Raw genomic sequence first — 26,586 nt, forward strand, 5'->3', positions numbered from 1 at the left:
AGACCTTAAGAATAATAATGGAGCAACACATAAATGGGAGAACAACTCTATGCAGAAATATCATTAAGTGAAATATTCTATACTTAGATGGCCTGATGTTAATCAAATACAGGAGGCCCATAAACTTTACTAGTGTAAAATATGAAATCACTAAATCATTAAGCTGTGGTACATTTAAATGTGATTAGTTTAGAGTAGAAGCCTGACATTCACAGTCTATTCTGGCTCCCAACTCGTCAAATACTGCTGTTTGGACAAAGACACCACCGCTAACAACGTAATATAAAGAGATGGAAAGTCTACAGGGTGGGTGGGAGGGGAGGTGAACGCATCCAACAAATCCCAGATTTTCACCTATGAATGTTGAGACAAACCATGATGTTTTTATCCACACCTAACCACATGCTTTTGTTACAAAAGGAACTTAACATAAATATGAAGTGTTTTATTAACGCAAGTTTATTTTGAGAAAGACTGTGTGTGCATCTAACAAGCAGAAACTGTACATCTCGTCTGAAAACACCAGTTGCAGGAGAATACCTAGCACATCATATGTTGATGTGAAAGTCCCATGGCACCCAGCTGCACACCAGCTGACTTCTGTTTGGTGTATATCATGTAAAGTTAACAACTGGCATTCACACCCAGGTCAAGTATTTGTAGGTATTCATCAGCTGTGGCTCCGATTGGCAGTGATGGAAATACAACACTTGGGTGAACACACTAATTTTAGCCCTTTTACTGGCAATATGCAATGATGCGCAACCACAAAATAGGCTACTGTCCATCTCTGTTAAAGCAGCACCCAAACACTGTTCCAAATTAGTCTGCACCAAGTTTGAAAGAGAGAGTAGCCACCATAGCATTTTTGCTGGCTTCCATGCTGTTTTATTGTTTACCAACCTGTTTTCTGTCCTGTTCGTGATGTCAAATGTGACACACTGATCAAAAAAACAGAGAGGCACACTCGTCTGCTGAAAAACGAGTTTATAGCCTGTTTTCAGCAGGTTTTCATTTTTAAAAAAAAAACACCTACACACCAACTAATTCCGGTGGCAAAGGGGTAAAAGCAATGCAAAGGAACAACAAAGAGGCACAAAAAGACCTCAAACAGATACAAAACTACAAAAAGATGCAAAACGACAACAAAATAAAGAGGCAAAACCACCATGTCTGTGTGTCATGCTCCCATGTAGGAGAGGAGGTGGGGCCCCTTGCATATTGGTGCCCAGGGCCGCATTGTCTCATTATCCGCCCATGCTGGTAGCTCTGACCCAGCTAGGACTTCTTTAAAAGTCTAATTTTGTTTATAAAGAAAAGGTTTTTGTGTACAAACACAGGTGCAACTTCTAAAAATAGAGAAACAATCACAAGCACCTATGGACAAACTCTGCACACACATGCGCTCATACTAACAGCTGATACTTAGACACAAAATGCTACAAGATCTTGCCCCCACTTTGCCTTTAACCAGTAAAAATCAACCTACAATAGGCAAAAAGCAGGTGCCATCTGCTGGAGCAGAAGGCGCTTAAAGAATCAACACCATGTTTAACCTCCTCAAAAGCATTGGTGATGTGCGGTGAGTCAGCCAAAGTTTACTTTTAGCTCTTGTGTGTGGAAAGAGATACAGATAACAATGTGTGACTTATAAGACATATGTTTTTATGTTGACAACGACTGGCAGTCTTATTGATACAGTTGGCTTAGTCTCTCTCTGTGTTCTCTCAGTTATGTTGTGTTGCTAAAAATACAGCCAAAGAGCTGGAGCACTATATCTAGGCCTTTGCAGCTCAGGCCTAGTGAGCATACTGGAAACACCTGCCTCTACTGACAGAGGGCCACACGGTAGATTCTCTGTCCTACTATGACAAAAGATGCTACAAAAGGTTGTTTGAGGCACCCCTAAAAACAAATCTGTTGTGCGATTTGTTTGACAGTGTAAATTCAATGAGTTAGCAGTTTTAAGTCATAAGAAACAGCACTGCACCCCGCTGACACACTCTACATCTCGGCCTATTTCATTTCCCAGTAAACTACTGGCTCTACCTGCTGCTTCAGCACAAACCCTGACGACTGTGCCCACACCATCAGTTTATAATTCCTCAACAGCCTCCACAAGGTAAACATGCACTACTCTCACTGTGAAAGGCACACGGCTTCAAATCTCAGACACTTGACAGTGAGTCCCAGCTTTGATCGATCGGCTGCATGGCGTTGAGCACCAGTTAGGAAAGTTAGTGTCTTGCTGCGGCTTTTCCACTGAGCAGCAATCAGTCAGTTATCACCCCAGAGTCTACTGTGGCTTAGCTCCAGATTGTGCCTTTCGTGTAATCAGCTTTTTCTTTTCTTTTTTGTCTTTTTGGGGGTTTTTTTACATTTCAAACCGTTGCACTGATAAATACAACCACGCTTTGGGAAAAGAAACTCACAGGTTGCGTGACAGTACTTACCAGTGTTTTGGAGACATTTCTAGAGTCCTTAAAGGTCCTTTAAACGTCGACAAAATCCGTTTTCAACCGTTTTTGGCTCTTTCCTTGTTGCGACCGTCGATGTAAACATTTGCGCCCGCCTAAACATGGCTAACGGAAATGACATACTCCGGGCTCCGAATCTTTTTTTTTTTTTTGATGAAAACAATTTATATATATTTTTTAATAATGTATTAACAAAGTAACGAACACGTGTAGATATAAAATACGTTTTAGGTAAATATATAATTATTCTTATTTTGTGTTTCTATGAGGCAGGCGGGAGATGCCCTTATGCCACTTCCTGCTAATGTCAGGGTGTTCATTTGGCTAACACTTAGGTAAATTTGCAACTTGGGAAACCATCTTAAAATATATTTATCGTGTAACCCGCTTCATATTTCTGTCCACGGTGTTTAAGGGAGTCTCAGAAAAATCTAGAAATGTCTACAAATTTGCGGTGAGTGTTTTTAAACGACCCGCGAGGTTTTCGCAAAGTTAAGCTAACGTTAGCTTGAAGGAAAACAGCTAATTACCGTTAGCTTTGTGACTCCGGTGTCGACAAAAAATGGTGATTTATTGCTATGTGAAAGGTACAAACTGGAGCTGGGGAGACCAAATATTATTTAGAAATAAGTTGTGATCTGTCAATGATAGTATACAATGTTTTAAATTGTAATTTATTCTTATGTGAAAGGTACAGCCTGGGGCTGGGGAGACAAAAAACTATTTAGAAAATAAATTGTGTTGTGTTAATGATAGCATATAGTTTTTACAATGGTTTAAATTGTTATTTATTCTTATGTGAAAGGCACAAACTGGGGCTGGGGAGACAAAATATTATTTAAAAATCAGTTGTGCTGTGTTAATGATAGGAAACTGTTTTTACAATGTTTAAATTTGTAATGTATTGCTATGTGAAAGGCACAATCTGGGGCTGTGGAATTAGAATGGTATTAGAATATAAATTATGTTGTGTAGTTGATAGTAAACAATGTTTTTGTCGTTGCTCCCGCAGTGTCAGCAAGGCAAAATAGTCCTGCTACAGTATGATGATGATCTACTATACTGCAGTTGCAGTGTCGAGGAACTGTACTGCTGCTGAGCACATCATTTTCAAACCCACAACATGAGGTAACAAGTAGCCCGCTCTACATGCTGTCCACCTGGGGCTTTTCTTTCATACCTACAGCAGCCTGTTGAAATAAACATTTATTGCTCACTGAAGCTCTGCAATGTTGCATCTAATTAGCTGAAGCATACAGTATAACTAAAAACTGTTGGTGTGATTATGGAGGCAGTGCTTGTGCATCGCTTTTCTACACAAAAAAGTCCAGAATTCTGAATCGAAACGATGTCGACTGCTCAGTGCAAGATTTGCATTAGTGCAGCAGCTCCTTTCTACATGCCCTATTCGCACCTCAGCTGCCCTGTCTTCTTTAACACAAAATCAACTCAAGTGCTCGTATATAATCATATTTCACCAGGCCCCGCATGATGAATATTGGCCTGCAACAGCCGAGGGGATAGACATGAAAGAATAGTCTGTCTCCTCCGGCTGGCTCGCTGAAAACATCGCGAGTAGCCCATTTAATCGAGAAGTGGTGTTGCAGAGGGGGGAATGCTGCTGCAGTAAACCCGAGGATGGAATAATCTGGTTAGGGGGAATCACGTTGGACAGAATAACTGTCCGTGGATGTGATCCACTGAAATAACATCTAGCCCCGTGTCTGTGCGTGTGTGTGAGCACTATTTAAAAAGTTAGGAGATCATGGTGCCGTGGTGATGCAGAGGGGGGCTTTTGTGTGTGTCTGTGCGCTGCGCGTCCCCAAACCTGGGCTCGCCGATAGTAGCTGCACAGAATAAGTTGTTCCCCCTCCCAGCGCCTCTGCATGATCCACTCGCTGCATAAATATGATTGCAGATCTATCACCATTACAACAAACAAACGAATAACGCAGATCCACACACACACTGTCTCTCTCACACACACGCACGCACAACGCCGGTTCACAGCGAAACGGAGGAGTAGGCATAATGGTGATGAGCTTACCACTTGGATTCTTGTTTTTCTTAAGACTCTTGCCACAAAGACACTGCAGCATATGCGTTCCTTTGCTGAAAATGTTCCAAAGAAACCACATTGATTTGGGCGAAGAGCAATCCAGTGGCTTAAACACCCAGATATAGATGAGATCCTTGCGGTTGCATAATAACACAATTGGATCAGTTCTCCAGGACAAGGCTACCAATTGTACCATAGAAAAATAGGTATATCCAAGTCCTATGCGTTTTCATTCACGTGGCAAAATATTCTGTCAGACTTCGTAATAATGGTGTGTTTTCTTCTTCTGGCGTATAAAGGATGCCTCCTCAAGTAGTCGATAATAGAAAATATACTCTATAAATTGCATGTGTCGCACCGGGAGGAGACGGGCCGCCAGTAAACAAACACAACTAACGTGAAAACAGTAAAACACGGTGGATTTCCGCGGAGAAAACCATTGCCTATTAGTTCATCACTCTGAGGAGAGGAGGGTGGATCTGCACAGCATCAAAAGCCAAGGGAGGATGCATCCTATGCACAGACTGCTGCAATGATAGCCCCAACAAAACACCACATTGCCGAATCAAGTCCAATTCGTTTCTCCTGTAAACCAGCTGCTTTGGCGAGGTCAGATAACACCAACCTCAGTTTTCATTTCTTATAGTCCCACACTGCAACGTTCCTGTTAAAGCCAGGTTGTTGGTGCGTGTGTGTGTCCGTGATTCCTGGAGTGTGCGTTTCTTCCCGTTTGTGGGGTATTTTCCTCAAGCCTTTTTCAGCACCACGCCACTGGCATCTCCAAAAAGTACGGTGCGCCTATACAAACATTTGCATGAATTTCCTTCAGCGTCGGACCTCTGTTAGAAATAGACGGGGAGGAGGGGTTAAATTGAAAGATTGGCTTTCCATTACGTAAACACGTGGTTTCTGCGCCGTCATTTCAGTGATGCTCTCGGAAATTTTTATGATCCGACTGAGACTATTGTCCCAAGCCTTTTTCAGCTTAAATTCTTGGAAATGACAGTGTCTAAGAAGTGGGTTTTCTGCATGAGGGCATGTGTTCACTGCACGTTAGAGATCCTACATTTACAGCCCTTGTCTTTATACAATTTCTACTTGACGTGGCATTTCTTTGCTCTCAGTTCTTTAAGTAGTTGCAGCTTTGTGCATCCAGATGGGTGTTAACCCAGAAATTATGCACAAAAGCTCCAAAGTCACAGGTGTCAACTCTCACCTGCGATAGGTTGATGGGGATGCTTCCCTGTGCTTGTGTCAAGTCATCTAAGCATTAGTGAAGCAGAGCTGCAGAGTACAGATCAGCCTATAGGGCACTGCAACAGATCACCATTACTCCAGCAAGCTGAATCAACTGAATCTATTAGCTGCAGAAAAATATGCATTCTTAATAAAAGTGAATGGCAAGGTGGCTTTATTTGTATGGCACATTTCATACAACAAGGCAGTTTAAAGTGATTTACAGTGCAATACCATGTGAATAAAATGAATAAATAAAAATAAATAATGTATTCATTATAAAAGTTAGTGGCAAGGTGCCTTTTTGGATATCGCAAATTTCATGCAACAGGGCAAGTGCTTTACAGAGCAATAAAATATAAATGAATAAATAATCTATCAAATACAAATAATATAAAACATCCTAAAGGATAGTGACTTATAAAAGAGTAAAGAGAAAAGATATAAAATGTCAAATTAATTTAAAAATAAATTAAAAAAAACATAAAAAGTACCAAATGTGCAGAGAAGAGATATAAAGATAAAAAAAAAGATTATTTAAAATAATTCAAAATCATGTTTAAAAGGGAATTTGCAGTCATTGGAGTGGAGTAGGCAGTGTAAAAAGGGAGCATTTTTAACTTTGATTTAAAAGGGGTTTAAATCCTTGCCAGATAGCAACTTGAATCATCTCGTGAAAACTTGGTCTTCTACAGAATATATGGCAAGGAACACATTTCAGAGCAAAATGATTTATAATTTGTCTTAATAAAACATTCAGATGAAGTATTGTATGTTTACCTTTACTGGTTGTGTTTTGTTCACCTTTCCCCGAGGACAAGGGGCAAGCTAGTGTTGCTCATGACAACTGTTTCCACTGTATGACTAGTTTTCTCAAAGGATTTAAAGGTTTTCCATCACAGCATTAGGGAGGAGAAGACATTGTTCTCCCCTGATTATGCCTGCCCTCAGCAGGCAGGGGTTGTGCAAAGAGAAAGTGTTTGTCTCTGGTGAATTGACTAGACGCACACACAGGTTTTACATCTGATTTCAGTGGTGTTTTTGCTGTTTGATGTTAGTCGTATTGTATGTGTTTTTCATACTTCACATTTAAGATTTAATCATCTGTCAGCGCCAGTCCCTCCCAGCACAAATGGCAGAAGTCTGTTTGTCTGCCAGTGTTTGGAAGTGGACCCATTTGTTGCCCGATATAGTGTTGACCCCACTCACAGGTGTTAGATACTGTTTGCCAGTAAGCCATCTTCATTAGGCTTCGGTACAAAAAAATACAAATGACCAGCATAATGGTCCCAGTAAGAACAAATGACCTGTTTGGAAACTGTATTTTTTTTCCTTTTTCTTTTAATTTTGAATTTATTAGTGAGGGAGGAGTATTGACTTCACACTTACATGGTGATTTGCTATAAATATGAGCTTAAACTGGAAACCACATATTTTTCCTCTGGACTATAGTGCTGTTTGTCAATCTAGATTGTTTTGATTTGAGTAAAGATATCAGCTGAGATGTCTGCCTTCTCTTCAGTGTAATGGAGCTAGATGGCACTTGACTTGTTGTGCTGAGAGCGCCAAAATAATATGTTTGAAAAACTCAACCGGTTACTTAAGCTAATCCACTGACTTTGTTGTGAGCAGTTTAAAGGAGGAACTATTTCCTTTCTACACTCGCCAGCCGTATCACTGCGCAGAAGAAAGTGTAGATCTACTGCCACCTCACCTCGCACAACTAGACTAGTTAACGTTAAAATAGAGGCACGCTTCTGTCTGTGTGGTGATTTGGTTGGCAGGTGTAGCTCAGTAGAAACAAAACAGTCCCTATATTAATCTGTTCATAACAGGGCATGTGGTTTGTTTTGAGTAACTGGTTCATGATTTCTGGAAAGAGACATTGGTGTTGAATTGTATTCACGTGTTTTATTGTTTATTTGTTTCTTTTTTGTTATTGGGGATTTTCTTTGCATTTTGAGTAGAGCCAGACCCATATGATTATGATTTGTCTGATATCGTCTGATTTTATCATTGGGCTTAAATGGTATGGATTTAAATGTTATCCGATATGCACAATATGAAAAGATTATTTTTAACATAAAGTAATGCAGAAAAAGATGCTTTAAGTAATTTAGAATGATCAAATGTCCAATAAATGTTGCTGCCTCAGTGCACTGATGTCTATATAGATATAGATATATAACACACAGCAACTTATACTAAAATAATCTAGATTGATAAACAGCACCATAGCTAAAAAGAAAAATTTGTTTTTTGTTGGTGGGTTTTTTTAAATTTATTTTGTTGTATACTGCCCTTTAAGGAAAAAGGCTGATCCATTCTTATAAGGAAAGCAGCGCTGCAGAGATCACTGTGTTGATCCTTCCATTTTCCAAGTTATCTAAAGCCACCATGTATGTAACATATATCACTTTGACCTGTAGTACTTTTACATTATTTGTGTGTAGCATGTAGAACCCAACCTCAGGGTTCAACCAATTTTTCATAATTATGTCTTTTTACGGCTGGAAAGTTACAGTTAAACACTGGGCGGAAGAGTTACAATCAAAAGCGTCCTTTATCCAATGTAACGTTGAGTGAGCTAAAGCCCAGGTTTGAGTAAACAATATTAACCACAGCACAGGAAGCTTGATGAGAGACTGGAGGGGTTCATTAGTGGGGTTGTGTTGTGTGTTCATCTCTGAATTACAGCTTTAATCCACTTTAATGACCTAGTTTTGTGGCGCCCAGGTCTTGTCAGTTGTCTGTGATAACTGGTTCCTCTGGGATGTGGGCCACTTTGAAACAAAATGTTTCCTGATTGACTTTCTTTATACGCATTATAATTTTGCTGTGTCACTCTTTAAAGGCCAACTGTTAAGAATTGCTTATTGATTTTGGCTGTCAATTTTTCAATTACTGATACAGTTGCACACATCGTGTACCTGCTGACACATTTAGTGCACATAGACACTTATCAGGTGCACATTCACACAAAACACCCACACACATACATCTAGTACACCACCTCAGACAAGAGGTGCAGTTATTTAAGTAATTTCCACGTGTGTGCTGTAAAAATACGTCCGCTTGTGTCCTGTGAGGTCAAATTGACTCGTTGAGGAATCAGCACAAGTCGGAGCAGTGCACTGCGGGCTCTCCAGCTCTCTCCCTCTGCTTCGGCCTCTCATGTCATCCCGCCTATCGATCTGTCTACTGTAATGTAAAGTATCATCGCACCCTGGAGGATATCATCTGACAATTTTGTCAGGGATCATTAGAATACTTCTATTTGATTGCCCAGGCTGCGGACGGCAGGAAGTGGCTCCCTTGTGAGTTTTTAACAGCCTCTTTTTTCCTGATGGGGAAAAATAACTTGATTTAAGATGCACAGAGATAAATGGACTGGTTCCAGTTTTACTCGTGGTCTCTGTGGTTTTACTGTATTCATTTGAAAGACTCATACACGGGGGAGTGTGAAGATTGCATGAAGTGCATGAGTGTTAGCATTTAGAAATATATAGACGGATTAAGGGCTGGGCAATATATTGATGTTATATCATTATTGTGGTAGTATTTTGGATACCGTCTTAGATTTTTGATATGGTAAGTGTTGTCTTTTTCTGGTTTTAATGGCTGCATTACTGTAAATTGATGTAGTTTTCTGAAATTACCAGACTCTTCCTTTACCCACTTAAACATCATAGCCACATTATGGATGATGATTATTTATCAAAAATCTCATTGTGTAAATATTTTGTTAAAGCACTGATAGTCAACCCTATAATATTGTCGTCTCAATGTTGACATTGAGGTATTTGGTAAGAAATATTGTGATACTTGATTTTCTCCATATCCCCCAATCTTAGAATGATTTATATCCAGTGGTGGAACATAATTTACTCAAGTGAATTACTTAATTTTGAATCTTTGATACTTGTACTTTACTTAAGTCTATTATTTTCATGCCACTTTATACTTCTAGCCCACTACATTTCAGAGGGAAATATTTAACTTTTTACTTGAATACATTTATTTGAAAGCTTTAGTTACTTTACAGATTTTTGGATAAAAAACATAAGAGAATTTTATAAAACTTGATGTTTTGTTAGAAATTAAACTACCCATTACTTTGTAGTACAGCTCAAATAATGAGTAAATTAACCATTTTGCAGATTAACTGAGAACTTACTGGCACCTATTTTTGATTAATATTAAAGTCAATTTTTGATTTATTTTGAATAATTTTTAGTTTTGGGGTGTTTTTTTTTCTGTATTTATTGGGTACTTTAACTCTTAATTATTTAAGTACATGTTCCTGATAAAACTAACTTTAACTTAAAAAACATTTTATGCAGGACCTGCAGTCCAGAGTGTTTTCAGATTGTTATTAGTACTCTTACTTAAGTAAATGATCTGAATACTTCCTCCACCTCTATTAATATCATATTATCAAATGTGAAAAATCTGAGAATATAAAGTGAAGTACTTGCTAAACATGGCACTTTAAACTATTTCTTACATCAAAAACACACCAAGAAGCGATAAAGTGCAGCCTGTAGCGAGCTGCAGTGTCTATGAAAAGCTGTGACAGCTCTGAGCTGCGACTGTTTGAGTCTCTGTAGTGAGGTGCAGTCAAACTAAAAGCTGGGGGTAGTTTATTAACTTTTAGCAGCAAAATTGCATTCAGAGAGTCCTTTGACTCCTATGACATGTCGATCTGCTGTATGTTACAAAATATTTCATCACAACTAAAACATGTGACATGATCATGTTGCTGGGCTGCAGATGGCTTTTATTATGCACCTGCCTGGTCTGTTTTTGTTGTTAGCAACAGTCTGGGCATGCACATAGTATATTAATAATTTGGGTGAACTCACCCTTTAAAGAAGTGTGTTTAATGAAGGTTTAATATGAATAAGTTTGAATCAGTTAGAATATTTGCTGCGTTATGTTTTGGATTAGACTGACTAATACTCAGATCAGTTTAAAAAGTTCAGTGGTGGCAGTAAGCATGATGAACATTGTTGAGATAATTGGAGTATTTTATCATTATTAATTGGTGATTTTAAATTATAAATGCCTTAAGCCAATAACCTTAACATGCTCTTCTGAAATAGGTGAGTGTTTCCTCCAGATTAAATCAATGATTAGAGGTAGCATAAATAAATGACCCTGGAAACTATACAGTTTTCACCACAGATTAATAAAGTATCATGTATCCTGGATAATGATTTAAGAGATTTTATTTGTTCTAAAAGTGTGATTGTGATAGTTGTTTATAAGGGAGTGTGACAAAGGAAATCAAACCAGGCGACGTACTGCTGTGTAAATAATAGCTGTGTAATATAATGAAACATTTTCAACAATTTAGGCTTTTAAAAGTGACGTCTCTGTGTCGTTAAATTAAAAAGCATTAAGTTTCACAGTCAGCTCGTTGTGGGTTTTTTTTAGAAACTTGTGCACTGGCCCAAGCCATGACCAGCGCTTTAAGGGATTTCTAGAATGGGACCACATGTAGTATCTGTGTTCATCCACTCCCCCTTAGCCAGCGAGCCCGCAGCCAAAACGTCTACCAATCAGAGACGGACAGTTAGCTGTGTTTGGCATTACTTTGAGCAAGTGTTCACTAGCGAATGAACAGCTGCTGTGAAGTCATGACCAAAAACTTGATTCACACTAGGTTCAAACTGCAAAACAGCATGCTGTACAGCAGTAATTTACCAATATCATGTTAATCAGAGTTGGTAGATGTGCTTCACATGCATAAAACACATGCAGTGTGGGCCTTCTGGACAGCTGATCTGTTTAACACATATTAGCATCCAGCTTTGATTCCTTGTCAGTTACTGCTCGCTTTTACTTGGCTAAAACGCAGCGCCATATGTGATGTTTAGACACCGGCTCTAAAACCTTTCCAGCGCACCCACATTGTGACTAATAGGGCAAAAGACCAATAGAACAAATTGAGGAAGCCCACACACATATTAACCAACTCCTCTTTAAAACACATTGTGACCAACAATTTTCATTATTGCAAAGAGATAAGGGCAATGACACCGGCTCAGTGAGGATTCAGGCACCCTCGTCTGTATGGCAAGTCAGCCCACATCCAGTGAATAAAAAGTGTAGAGTTGTTAGGGTACAACAATTTTAAACTTCGATGCTGTAGTAGTATAAAAAATGATACTTGATAGCATGGCAAAAAGAAAAAAAAGTCCTGTGAAAACAAGATGTTTTAAAAAAAACTTTTATTATTAATAACAAGCAGACAGTGCTGGATCAGAAAAAGTCACTGAGCAAACGCCTCCAGGTTCGTTGTGGATTCGTTGCTGGAGAGAATCTCGTTACAGCCACAGGTTGAGGACCAGTTGACTTCCTCCCTTGTTGTTTTTATCTGTGCAGCCGTGGGTTGAAAATCTCTTTGTAGATCAGTTTTTTATAATAGCTTCAGCACTTTCAATACTTTTGAATGTATAATTAATGTATAATCAATGGAGGTGGTTCCATTTCAAATATGTGGTATCAAAAAAGTATCAATAAATCAAATAGAGTGGTAGTAATAGAGTGGTGCAGGAATAAGTCCTAAAACATGGAAATGAGTTGGCATTTTTTGCACTTCTGGTTTCCTCATCTTGAAGTCCATGGGTTTTTGGTTAAATGCCTGAAATAAGATCTGTCGTTAACACGGGCTTAAAGTCCAGTAAAGTGAATTCGGAGATTTGTTTCAAAACACATTATAAATGTTGGAAACTGATTGTTGAAAAACCTTTACTATATAGTACTGGTCATTCAAATTTGGTCAGGTGTTTAATAACACATCTTTCTGGGATGTGACAAACTCAGAACACATTTAATTAAATCATTTTACACGGACTTTAAGTGATTTTTTTACGTTTTGTTTAAATGTTTTACATTTTGGCTAAATGAGACTACAGTACGTTATCACGCCAGCACGGCTTTACAGCCTCGTTTTGGTGGCAGTGTTTAAGCCACATGACCGTGTTCTATCAGTAGTTCATTTATAGCCCAACATTAGCTTTCGCTTTTGGCAATTGTATTTACACTTCAAAAATCACAAAAGTAGTGTTTGTTTGTAAAGATTATTTCGCCAAAGGAAACTTGTAAGTGTCATTAACTTTGGTTTGCCACAGAGGTTACTTTCTGCACTAATCCAAAATCCAGTGGAAAAATACTATTGGTGTTTTGTCTTGAGAATCAGGGCAATGTCCAAGTTGGCCTACCAAAAAAACATCATCCCTGCAGCACTCTGTACAGTATATTTATATCCACCAGGATATAAATCATGTTGCCATAGCCACAAAATGATGATCTGAGGCCTGTATCCAATTTCTCTCCTTTTATATGTCATCTATGTAAATGTCATGGTATGCAATTTAAGTTAAGACAGTATGGAAACAGTATGCATGACAAAAAATAACTTCACAACTTTCAACAACAAGAAAATTCCGACTTTCAGCATTTAGTAGAGTCATATACAACTGAATTTTTACAAAAACGTAAACTTAACCAGCTGCTATCAGTAACGAATAATTCTTAAGTCATATCATCAATAACAGATTGCCTATCAAGAATCTCCCCGTTTCCTCCTGGGATGCTGTATTAGTTTTGGGACTCATTTTCTCCTCCCACCAAACTTCAGAGCCAATTTCATAGCTGTTCAATAAACTCAATTTTCAGAAATATTAGGAACAGTTTGAGAAATCATCAACTTTGCATCGATTGCAAGTGCTTAATGAATTGGTTGGTGTTATTTGAGTGTCGCATTTTCAGTTCCTCTGACAATAACAATACTTCACCTGCAAAATGACAGATTACAATTACTCACTGTGTATTACCTTGAATTTGTGAAAAAAAAAACTTTGGTTACGCACAAACATCGACAGTCAACATAGAATCCAAAAAAGCCCAACGTTCTTTATAAATGGAATAAATTGGGGTCAACATTTAACAACAGCAAAACTATATCAAAACTGTAAGAGCTGTTGCTTACAGGAACACTTAGGACATACTGCTAGTAGGGCTGTGTTTCATATTGTAATGTTTTATCAAAAATGCATGTGTTTAGGGAGTCCTGACCATACGATATGACAAATAAGACTTTGCTTTACTGTAGAAGTTGTGTTAGAGTTTATAATCAGATGTTTTGATATAGTTTTTTGTTGTAATATACAGATGCAGTTTACTTCAATTCATGAAAAATATTTGCCTTTTTTGGATTCGTTGTGGAGTCATGCAAGAAAAAGTTTTCTTCCCAAATTTAACATAACACGGGGTGAGTAATTGATATACAGATGGCCATTTTGCAGATGAAGTATTCTTTTAAAGCTCTAAGCTCAACCATGGTTTCAACGCAGTCTTCCAGTATTGTCTATATTTGGAGACATCTGTCACAAAGGTGCGTGGCTGAAATATAGATGAAGATGGATGTTCTGAGTTTTGCTTTGGGGTGCGCCAAGAAGTGCCTTCACCGACTAGTCACCCAAAGCATGAGGAAGGGCCTGCAGTCGTATGAAGCAGTGAACAAGTGAGCGGATATCAGTAATGAATGCTACAGTGGTCACTCTCATGCCAAGCATCGTTCGGCGTTGGCAACTGCCCTTCCTCTGGCCTTTCTCCCCACGCCCTCATTTAAACTTTACCAGAAGCAATACATATACACACACACACACTTGCATGTTAATGATGAGCAAGGCCTAAAATAAAGCCCACTCTCAAATCATGCCCTTTTAAAATCATCTCTCTGGGAGTTTCCTGCCCAGTGAGGATTGTCATAATCAACATATTGGCTTCCTTATCATGACAGCTTTCTTTTTTTAGCCTCTCTGAGTTCTCTCCTGCTTTCCACATTAGTTTGAGCCTTCTGTGATTCTAACAGATTTATTTTTGCAGTAAAAGTTTTCTTTAATGGCAGTGAGATGCATTGCACTACTCTAGATGGCTGCTCAAGTGCAGTTACATAGTCAAGCCCATGAAGCCATAGTTAACCCGAACATACAGCCATGTGCGGTCATGCGATTGATTGGTTCCTGCAGTGCCAACAAGATAATCAATATTTCAGCTATTTCACCCCCTCTTTAGCCACTGATCTGCCATGTAGTCAACTGTTCTGTTCTGCTCCATACACTATATTTATCCTGCACATCTCGCACTGACAGTAGAGGCAGGATAAAACGTTATCTTGTACTACTTGTACCGGAATAAAATGCAACAAGTAGGTGGACAATAAATGTGACACCATCAGGTTATTTTGGGTACCAGGCATGAGGTGGATGTTTCCTCATGAGCTACTTTACTCCATGCTGGAGGGTGCAGTCTTTCTCACCACTTGACCAGCCAGGTTCAGTGAGTGTGGAAACAATCAAACTGGCTTGACGTCATTTATAAACAGAGATTTAGCAGGTTTATTTTTAACTCTGTTATGTTTTGAACGGCTTCCTTTAACATTTTGTGGTCAATAGTATACATAGATGCATAATATTCTAAATGCTTTTTGAAATAATGCTGCCTGAGGGTGACGGTTCTTTTGTTATGCACATAGTAGGTGTATTATATCATGATATAGTCACAGCCAGTGACTTTATGACACTTGTTGTCTTTGAATGAAATGACATGGCTGACCTCATCTTTTACGTGACAGCATACCGTAGCTCTTTCAAATGAAAGCTGTTTAGCAGCCAAATATTATATTTCAGATTTCTGAACCTCACAAAAGCACCTGAACAGTCAGCAGTACACTTTTCAAATAAGTTCAATCAGCCTCCAGGGCTGAAAAATGAGGCCAACATGAAGTGCCTAAAACTGCAGTTCCGTGAATGGCCACTTGAGGCTCCAACTCCAAAAGCAAGTCAATTCCCAAAGACCCCCATATTGAAATGCTACAGCACAAACAAACACAAAAAACGGCCTCTATTGCTAATTTTGCCCATCATGATAACTGTACAGGGTTGAATTTTTATATAACTCACCCATATACATTTTATTAAGGCTTAAAGTTACTCATAATTAATGGTTGGCCACGATGAGTGACCATTCTGTCGTTCTTTTTACACAGAGATCCCACTATAGGCCCATTATAAAGTCCCTTCTTTATGCTACCTTTGCATTTTGATGTAAAACCAAACAATGGCTCATTTTTGACCTGACGAAGATCCAAGTGGGATTGAAACGCTGTCTTGAATAAACTTGTTTGGCATGGAGTAAGTGTGCAGGCGATACCTTGTTTCTTCATTCAAGTTTTTAAAAAGCTTTGCACCTATGTGATGTAGAACCATTCTTTTTCAACCTGTCAAACCAAACAATGGCAGCATAATGCCGCTCCAGTGGCAAAACGTTGCAATAACAGTCATTTACCATTCCTGTTATATTGCGGCTGATCTCATTCTCTGCTAGGAGGGTGAGGAGCTCCAGAATCTCATTGCTTTCCAAATTTGCTAACGTTTTCACTGTCCTTCTTTGAGTTAGCTACTATCTAGCTAGCTGTTTTATAAATCTCCCATGGTGGGTCACATTTATAAGTCCTTGTCAAAAGGTCAAACCCCCATGATACCATCCTGCCAGCTGTCTTTTTTACACTTAACTTGTTTTTGCGCTGTTACCCCATATTGCACAATTGTACCTTTTATACAGAATCCACCCCACGCTCCTCCACTGCTCCTCCCTCTTGTTCAAAGTTGTTCATTTCTGGTTAAAAAATATCAAGATGGCGACGGCCGAAATGCCAAACTCGAGGCTTCAGAACAAGAGTTCACAAACCACTGGGTGATGTCACAGTGGCTAAGTCCATTGTTTTATACAGTCTGAAGTTAGCTCAGAAATCTGTGACGTTTTTCACACATTCAAGATTTCATAACATGAGAATATGCTTCGGAAAATGTGAGGTAGACATACAAATAATATATGATGCATTCTTGTGTAGCGCATACACTGAACAATTTGCTCCAAAGCTGCAGAGATCCAAAAACCTGGTTGAGTATATGACTACAGGCATAATATCATGAATATTTTGCATCATTCAGAAAATCTTGAGGAGAACAAGGGTTGAGTAAACACACAAAAAACAACATGTGCTTACTACCAAAACAAAAAAAAATAATTTTCTTGTCAGAGACAAGATAATTTTGAAAAATTGCTTGTTTTAAACAGAGATACAAGGATGAGGGACCTTGCCAGTAACTAAGACGCTGAGATGTTCAGAGGAGGTGAAGTTGCCAAGGGAAACAAGAGAACATTTATAGTTGTGAACAAAACCAAGGTTACATTAAAAAACACAAATTTGAGCATAAATCTACATTTTTTTTTTAGCTTTCTGCAGTCGATTAGTCCAGCATGTTCCTGCACTCGGCCTAATTTGTTATCCTCATAACTCATTCCACTGTTATGTAACAGCACTGTGGGTCTTTTTTAACTTGTAAAGACTGCATCTTCCATTATTTATACCCTTTCATAGCACAGATCTATCTGGGATATAGGCCTGTATGGGTTTGAGTATTAGAACGGGGAAAACTTCCTGCGTTCAGGAGGAAGTGCAGCATGTGTGCGCCAAACTGTTGTCAAAAGAGACACTTTTAGAAGGATAAAGCCTATTTCCGAGTGAAGGCATCCATTCCTCTGTAGCTCAGTGGCATTAATGGAGCAGCGGGGCCAAAAGTATAGTGCCTTAGAGTCGTTACCTATTCTACCATCCATTAGCAGAAAATTGTTTTGACTTTAAAACTACTTTCTATAAATCAAGTGTGAAGGGTTTTCAGATGTTGTTAGAGTTGTGGTTTTGTCACTGTTAACCAGGGGAGCTGTATAAGTTAAGTCTAGGTTTCTGCGCAAAGAAAGGAGCAGAAGAGGGAAAAAGTAGGAACTACTACCACATAATAGTCAAACATGGAATGACAGTGTTTTTTCTTGATTTTCTGATATGATTAAAGATTATGTAAAGTGCACTCTTTCATCCAAGATAATGGCATAATAGGGTCAACTCTTCTGGAGGACTAAAAATGACTTTATTATCAATAAATAGATTAATTAATTAATACAGGAATAAATGTGGAAATAATTTAAAGTATGAATAAATACAGGGTTGAATAAATATGGAAATAAAAAATATATTTAAAAAAATAAATGAATACATTGATAAATGTTAAAATAAATATAGAAATAGGTTAATGCATAAATAAATAAATAAAGGTATAAATTGATAAATAAATGTTAAAATAAATATGGAAATACATAAATGAATAAAAGTTGATAATAAACAGTACGTAAATAAATAATGCAATAAATATATTCATTTTGTTTCTACATTTTTGTACAGCTATATTTATTTATTCATGTTTTGCTTTGTATGTGCGGAAATAAGGTAAATCCTAATCTCTGCATTTATTTCTTTATTTAGGTATTCATTTCAGAATTTATTCATCCTTTTATTTATTTATTTATTTATTTCTATATTTTATTTTTTTTGTATGTGTTTATTTCAGCACTTTTTTACATTTATTTATAACTTCATCTTCTTATACATTTGTTATTTTTGGTCCTCCATAAACTTTAAAAGAAGTAAGTAGTGTGCCCAGAGATGTCTCTAATGCCTGTTCTATTTTTAAAAAAGGTCAAGAGGGCGTTCATGAAGCTTCATCAACACCAATCGGACAGATGATCACCAAGTATGGAGAGGGGAGCTTTTAAGGGTTGAGGAAAGAGCGTCTGTTGGCGAAAGCCCCCTGGCCATTTCACAGCAGATCACTTCTGAAGCCTGTTGATCTTAAAGGTATGAATAAAGTGTTGCATTTGAACCAACTAAGTGTTCATTTACGATAAATTGTACAACTAAAACCATATTCTTCCATATTTCTGGTGTGATTTTGCAAAGATCTAAGAGACCTCGTCAATTGCATGTGTCTGTTTAGTAACCCTAACAGGCAGGCTTTGAGCCAGTGTGATGCAGCCACTTCCAAACAGGATCTTCTCGTGGGACCTGTTACCGTAGTCACTTTCCATCACATAGATTAAGAAAAAATACTTGATCCTGACCTTGGGGAAATGCACAAACTGCTGCTGCTGATCTCACTGTGATTGTAGCCACAGGCATAGAATCAAAAAATATGAGCTCTGAGGAAACTCCTGGTATTTGTTTCAATCAGCGGAGACGGGGTGGCCAACAGGGGAGACGGGTGTTTCTTTTCAATGGCCATAGTGAAAAAACAGCCCAAAATAGAAAAGAAAAATGTATAAACAAGTTGAAATTTACTTAAATTACTGGATTGGATTCCTCATCAAAGAAAAATCAGACGAATAATGATTGAGTTTAGTTTTAAACTGACAAATACATACAAAGAAAATGCATTGTGGATATTGGAATAGCATGAGAATAATTTTAAAAAATTACTTTTGGCTGTATTTGACCACCTTTAGAGTGTTTTACTCTTGCAATAGCAGTAGTTTTTGTTTCCCCTTGTCTCTGTCACACTTTACAGTATATACATTAACCTGCATCTTTTCCATTAAATATGCTCATTTACACTTTAGGATTAAAAATAGCTTTGTCTGAAAAAACATTACACACATATACACACACACTCACACTCACACATAGTGTTTCTGTTATGCTGATATTTGTATCAGGTCTTCCTGTACTTTTCCCTCCCAAAGAGACCAACTTATTCCCATAATGGTGCAATGGAAGATCCACCAGTGCACCAGTGGGACTTCCCTGGAACTGATAGCATCCCCTGCCATTCAGGACATGAAAACAAGCTTCATTATCTTAAATACTTCATTATCTTGCTTCTTAATGGATGATGATACATACAGAGCTTACAAAATAATATTTTTAGATAGTACACTTAGTATGTTTAAAGCATGTTTTTTTAACCACATCCAGTGACAGTAGATATAATTGAGATTTTTTCACAGTAATCAAAAACATAAGGTAAAAGCAAATCTCCACATATAAAACACAAAATAGTTGATTGCAAGACTGTTTGTCCCCATTAAAATGAGACATTGGTGATTTAACCAGTTGATTCTAGAGGTGGAATTGGAGATGACCTAATCAAGTTGTGACAAAGTGGGGTTTTTTTTGGTTATGAAATGGAAAGTCCAACAACATCAGTAGTAAATTTCCTGGCAAAATATAAAAGAACATCCCAGACAAACTCACACCAAGTTTACCGAAAAGTATCAATGGAGGGAAGGACACAAGAACATTTCTGAGACACTGAATATTCCTTTAAATAAAGTAAGGTTAGTCAAAGGGGTCAAAAATGAGCACAGCTGTAAATCAGTTGAGAGCAGCCTTTGCTCCTACATGAGTGTTCGCATGAGAAAGTTCAAGTTGTTTTTTTTCTGTGTTGCAGGCTCTTCCTTTTCTAGTGTGGGTTTCCTCTGGATGCACCAGTTTCTACAAACTACAGGCATGCAGGTTAGGTAAACCACAGTAAAGACTATACTTCTCAAAACATGATAGTTTCAATAGCCGAGCTCCACTACAGGATTAGCATGTGCTGGGATTTTTTTTTTTAATCTTAAAAAAAAAGAAAAAGAAAAATGCAAAAAGAACAAAAAACAATAAAAATATGTACAATGGATCTTTTCAATGATGGAGCTGTACAGTTTTGGGCAAGAATGTGCAAAATATTAACTAGGAAATGTGCAATGTTTCACAATATAAAGTGTATATGTATAAAGATGAAGGTTCAAAAAATGTCTGCAAACGTAATGCATATAGACAGATATTGTATTTCCGTTATAAATAATATTGACTTGAAAGGGGGTAAATACAAAGAATTAAAAAAAATAAAAAGAATATTTTTTTTGTATCCCCACTTGAGGCTCTACTGCATACATCAACAAGGATTATTATATTTTTTTAAAATGCTATTGAAAAAGGAACCTCAAAGAAACAGCGTGGGAGATGGAGAGCCACCTAACTCTGGGTCCTTATGTTGCCACATGTTGTATTTGCCATCTGTCCCATCAACACGTCTCTTCTTATACAACAAAGTAACAAACTGGACTGGAAACATTTTATTGCCTATAATTCTTTCATGAGGGCTCTTTCTATGCGCTGAGATGTGACCGTGCTGGGGGAACAATTAATTGACTTGTGAGGGCGTCTGTGGGGAGATGTCAGACATGAAGAATCACCCTTTGCCGTGGCAGCTTTACGACAGCTCCTACAGTTATATGCACAGCTGTATTATTCTGTAATATACTCATAAAAGTATATGTGTGCAATAATATGCTAGTTGGCTGCACAGATAATGCCTTTCACATTTTGATACCAAGTTATTTTTTCCAAAGCACACTGAATTTTTCTAGCATTAAAATCAATGTTTATTATGGTGCATGAGAAAGTGTGACATAATGATCTATTACAGTTTCATGAGTGCGTTGGATGTTCATTCTGGCGTAGGGTTTTAATTATTAACAGTTAGGATCTCAGTTAGGACGGTTGCACGGAAAACCGTCATAGCCAGCTGTAGTCAGGAGGGGGCAGTGTTTGCATATAGATGTTCATTCATGAAGTCACGTCGCCTCAATGGGATTCATTCAGCAAATCTTTGATGATGTGCTGCGTTGTGTTGCACTATCCCGAACATATATCTGGTACTTTACGTGAACAGAATTTAACATGACACACTGCATAGTATATGCAGTGCTATGTTGTGTATGTGTTAGATTTAATTTAATGAAGTTTTATCATTTTATATTGGTTAGATTCTCCCGGTTATGATAAGGCATCAACCTACAGGGTGAGGATCCTTAAAAAGTCTTAAAAGGCCTTCACTGGTATTAAGATGTCTTAAGTTAATCTGTCAGTCTTTAAAATGTTTGAAAATTATTATAAATTGGCCTTTAAAAAAAAACTATACCAAATTCTTCCTCCCAATAAATGTCATGTTATATGTTAAATTAAATATTTGCAAAATCATCCCTAACTTTAAATAATTAATGTTGGTTCCTGTTTTTTTTCTTGAGTTTTTTGTAAAATTGGTCTTAAATTTAATTCTGAGTGACGTTTTAAAAAGTCCTTAAGAAGTCTTTGAAAAGGCTTTGAATTTATTAATCTTAAAAATCTCACACATCAATCTGTCAGAAGTCTTAAGACATGAGTCTTTTTTATGTTGCATTATAAAATTTCAAAATATTTGGTTACATCTTTTATTATTGCTGTTGTTTTAAATAGACCTGTATTTGGGAGAAAAAAAATAAATGCTAGTTCAGGATTTCTTTTTCTTTTATTTTGGTTATTGTAAATTTGTTCTGAAATTTCATTCCAAGTGGCATTTTAAATAAACTTTCCTTAAGCTGTAGGAACTCTTAAGTGTGGCTGCCAGCACATTTTCTGTGGGTGTCTTTTGTGTAAACTGTTTGTAGTGTTAGTTTAAGTTTCTTAGTAACTGTTACCAAGGTTGTAATTGTCTGCGTGCAGCAAGATGGAAAATACAGCAGAGCCTTCATGCCCTTGACCTCATTAATTCAATCATGTTTTTCAATTAAATGTAACAATTCTGCATTTGATTTAATTATTCAACGATCAGATCCGCTCAACTTAGACTCTACCGCAGAGTCTGATCAGTGTTCAAAAATTATCACCTTTTTATTTTCCTCGCAGGCATGAGCAGTTTAAAATAGCATGAACACGTTTAGAGAGCTCGGCTTGTATTCCAGTTCGTTTTCAGCTTTGAACTGTGTGAAACGGAGTCTTCACACAGCAGCTCATTTTACAGTCACTCTCTCGGCACCCGCCTCGCTAATTAGCCTATCTCTATGCCTGTGTGTGTTTCTCTGTGTGGAACTTGCTAAACACGCACATCGTTTGAAACCATTCATTCATCTCTGCTCTCTTCAGCTGCTGTCATGGCAACCTCGTATGACTGGCAGAAAACAGACCGCAGTGTCTGAGCTCCAGTCGACCTGGACGCTTCAGAGCACGAACACACTCTTATGGGCCAATGAGTTGTGATATCGAGGCATCAGGGCGGCCGCAGACCGTGAGGTGAGTCTGAGAGGCCTGAAGAACTGGGTTATCTAACAAAGAGTCCACTTTCATGTTAAAAAATCTGGACCACAATGCAAAAATGGTACGTCACTAAAATATCTTGCAGTATCTCACCTTCTTGTTTAATGTTTTGTCTTGACAGGACCATGACGTCGCATCTGGCATATCAACCCCTGCTTCCTGCCGGAAACAAATACCTGCAGCAGAAATGGGACAAGGCTTCATATGACTTACACAGGGGAAAGGTGAGGAGACCTTAATAACCTGCTATTACTGTTTTATCCTGTATTTTGAATGTTTTCACAAACACCTAGAGCTTTTATTGTAGTCACAACTTTAAGGACCAGTATGTAGGATTTTGGGGGATATATAGGCAAAAATGGAACATGATATAAGAAGTATGTTTTCTTTAGTGTATAATCAGTATTTTTATGTTTTCGTTACTTTAGAATGAGATGTTTATATTTAAATAGGGAGTGGGTCCTCGTCCATAGAGATTGCCATGTTGCACCACCATGTTTGTACAGTTGCCCAGAACGGACAAACCAAACATTAGCTGAGACGGGGCCATTCGCTTTGTTGCTTCAGCCACCAACTGCAGCCCCTGTCTGAAAAACACTGATCCGTAATGTGAAATTGTCATTGTTTTTATTGGTTTAAATCAGCTGGTCTGTTTGTTTTGGAGAGGAAGAGAACTCTGCGGATAATTCGACTCACATTTAAACCTCCTGAGTATCTGAATCAGAAAGAAGGTGAACACACAAGTTTTCGAGGTTAGCGTCTCATCTGCAACATGCCAAACAGCTTAAAAAAAACCCCTGCTATGTTATGTGAAAGTGTTTTATCTAGTGTTTATACTGTTTTAAATCACCTGGTTTTGAAAACGAAGGGACCTCTGCAGATAATTTGGCTCCCTGTAAAAACCTCCTGAACAATGAACACTAAAGGAAATCTAACCTGGAGCAGTTTCAGCTTGTTGTAATCTGCAATCCTCACCACTAGATGCCACTAAATCCCCCCGAATCTTCCACACACTGGACCTTTAACCTATATTTCCGGTTAGTGTGTGTTGGAATTATTTAGCAATTTACAGAAACCTATGTGTTTCTTTTTTTTATTCCTAGGTGAAGTCAGCAAAACCAACAATAAACACAACTCCACCAAAGACCTACAGTCACCTGGCTCTCAAGCTGAAGACCCAAAAGGTTTTATCTCTTATGTTTTCAACTCAGCTCACATCACGTCCACAGGGTGGCAGCAGATGCTTTAGTGCTGAAATAATCCAGAAAAGTCTCAAACTATTAGAAATAAAAAGCCCACTGAATGATTTTTTTTAAACTTCATCTCAAAATAGAAAATTGTATTATCGAACCTGAATACTGTGTTTCAATTTCGTAAGCTTGAAGAGGAATGGACGATGAAGATTCAGAGGGAAAACAACATGCTTATGGAGAAAATCTCACACATCATGAGAACAACTGGAGGAGTCGACAACAGGAATTATTACGACAGGAAAAGGTCAGTTGAGGTTTTGGCAGAACTGTCAGTGTAAATGTACATATTTAAATCAGCCAACTGGTTGTATTGCCAAGGAATACGGTGGCCCTTGAAACTGAAAACCCAGGTGTAAAGCCTGTGTTTACTCTTTGTTGTAGCCTTGGCAAGGAGAAGCGACAGCTGGAGCTGCTCCGCATTACCAAGGAGAATCAAATGATCCTGCTCCGTCTGAGCCAGTGCAGGTCTCACTATGATGTGAGGAGCTGGCATGAGGACTGGCACAAAACTCTCAAGGTGATGGACAGCATTGCACGTTACCCAAGAGGAAGGGCGAATCGGCAAAAGGTTAAAATGTTTTCTTTTTTTAGAACACCTAACAATCATTTATTCAGCACAATCTGTCGCTTCTTCACTCATAATGACCTCCTAAACTGTATTGCAGGATCTTTAGTGAATAGCATAACAAAGATGTTTTATGTGCAAATACCAGGGACAAGAAAAACCCACCAAGAAGCGCAGTGATTGTAATAAAGAACAAAACGTCAGCCCTGCAAGCAACAAGGTCAATTGGAAAGTGGAGTCTGAAGAAAATGAAAGGAGGCAAGAAATCAGCAAGAAACAAGGTACCGTGACCAAGCTACAGCAGGATGCACCGACGTACCCTGAACAAAATGCACCTCAGAAATCCATCTCACCAGATTCACCGGAAAATCCTGGCTCTTCCGACACCACTGAACTTACAATAGACAAACCTCATACTGCTGAAACATTTTCCTCTCCTGATGGATCTGAAATGTCCAACACTCATCCTCACACACCTAGAGCACTGGAGCAGGAGGCTGAAAGTCCTGCAGAGGGATAAAATGAGACTGAAGAGACTGTGTTAGTTTTTAAAAAGACAGTCTTAGCTCAAAAATAAGTGGAAGTATATATTGTATGGGACTTACATGATAATTGGTATTAGATTAGTCCTAAACAGAGCAGTAGTATTACTGTATAGGCTGTGTAGCACATTACTTTGGTAGATTACAGTGTTGGGAACGTCACTTTTGAGATATAACTTGTTGCAGATTACTAGGTACCCTGTTAAAAATGTAATAAATAATGCATCTATTTTAAGTACTCCAAAGTAATGTAATAAATTGCCTTTGGTTACTTTTCTAACAGATGTTTTAAACTGGGCAATAAAGCTGCAAAATGTTCAGAAATAGGCTATGCCAAAAGAATACATTCCTGCAAGCTGTAGGTCAGTTAAAGTTACACTAAATTATCTTGAGAACATGCAGCCTATGTATGGTCATGAATTGTTACTTGTACTTCATGGATAAATGCTTTAACATCCACAGAAAAAAGTGATACAGTTGAGTAGTTGAGTCTCAACTAATAAGGACTGTTCAAATAAAGTGGAACTACACATTTTTACTAAAAAGTGTATATTCACATCTAATCCCTTTGTAATCACCAGTATTTTGATTAACTATAATTTAATCGCCTTTTTTTCTGTTATTGTAACTGATTGCAATTTCTTTTTCTTTTTTTGTAGTTTATGGAGTGTTCATTTTTTATGAAAGAGGATAGCATGGTGCAAAACAGGAAAGGCACTTCAGAAAAGAATTTAGGCAATGGGGAGGGAGTTATGTTTTTTTATTTGGCTAAGGGGAGGGACATGCAGCTTTGATTAATTTTATTTTGTATTTAAATACCCTCAAAACCCCAAAACCTGTAAGTGGGTTTAAAAGGATCGTTTTCTTTACACAGAGGCAAGAACAAAATAAAGTTGTGGCTTGTGTGGAGGTTAATGATGTTTACAACAATAAAAATACATTTAAAGAAGAAGAAGTCATACCCCAGCAACCCCCCTGCTCTGATAAATAAAGTATTGTCCCTTAGTTACACTCAACACTTGAGATAATATTCACAGTTAGAATGATTTTCAATATGTTTCTTTGATAAAAACAAATGAATTAAATAAACAAGGTTACAAAGTGCTTCACAAATTGCATGAATATAAAACGAAGAAATAAACAGTTACAATAATTAAAACACTGTTACGAGCTAAGAAAAATATTGTACACAGACGTAAAAACAAAATAAAGTAGTGGTAGCTCTGGAGGTTGTCATAATATTTAAAAAAGAAAAAAAAAAAGGAAAGAAAGAAAGGTGACACCCTTCCACCTCACCTCCAGCTCCAATAAATAAAGTACTGACCCTCAACACTTAATATTAGCAAAAATAATTATTTACGATTTGTTTCTATGATCAAAACAATCAATTAAATAAATGTATATTTTTATATTTTTATATTTATAAATTTA

The 26,586-nt window shown here is 37.7% G+C and overlaps 2 protein-coding genes across 3 annotated transcripts in view; one reads left to right on the plus strand and one right to left on the minus strand.

Moving 5' to 3' along the window:
• The window catches only part of fgf14 (fibroblast growth factor 14), a 141,985-nt gene extending 136,601 nt beyond the window's left edge, over window positions 1–5,384 (minus strand). Inside the window, exon 1 of the mRNA XM_088083492.1 lies at window positions 4,525–5,384. Within this exon, the coding sequence (XP_087939618.1) occupies window positions 4,525–4,732 (208 nt within the window). The 5' untranslated portion in view covers window positions 4,733–5,384. The remainder of the gene's footprint in view (window positions 1–4,524) is intronic.
• cfap97d2 (CFAP97 domain containing 2) lies at window positions 2,455–26,129 on the plus strand. 2 transcript variants are annotated; one of them, XM_088083491.1, is made up of 10 exons: window positions 2,455–2,931; window positions 3,490–3,605; window positions 18,380–18,538; window positions 20,127–20,196; window positions 22,625–22,771; window positions 22,917–23,019; window positions 23,899–23,979; window positions 24,174–24,292; window positions 24,430–24,616; window positions 24,762–26,129. In XM_088083491.1, exons 5-10 carry the CDS (start codon window positions 22,728–22,730, stop codon window positions 25,131–25,133), a joined length of 906 nt encoding a protein of 301 aa, XP_087939617.1. In that variant the 5' UTR covers window positions 2,455–2,931; window positions 3,490–3,605; window positions 18,380–18,538; window positions 20,127–20,196; window positions 22,625–22,727; the 3' UTR covers window positions 25,134–26,129. The 2 variants fall into 2 exon arrangements, with proteins under 2 accessions (XP_087939617.1, XP_042350718.2); XM_042494784.2 differs by having other exon boundaries at window positions 20,127–20,191.
• The last annotated feature ends 457 nt before the right edge of the window (window positions 26,130–26,586 follow it).

Source organism: Plectropomus leopardus, chromosome 10, assembly GCF_026936395.1.
Source record: "Plectropomus leopardus strain MGB_pleo_1.0 chromosome 10, ASM2693639v1, whole genome shotgun sequence".
NCBI lineage: Eukaryota > Metazoa > Chordata > Actinopteri > Perciformes > Serranidae > Plectropomus > Plectropomus leopardus.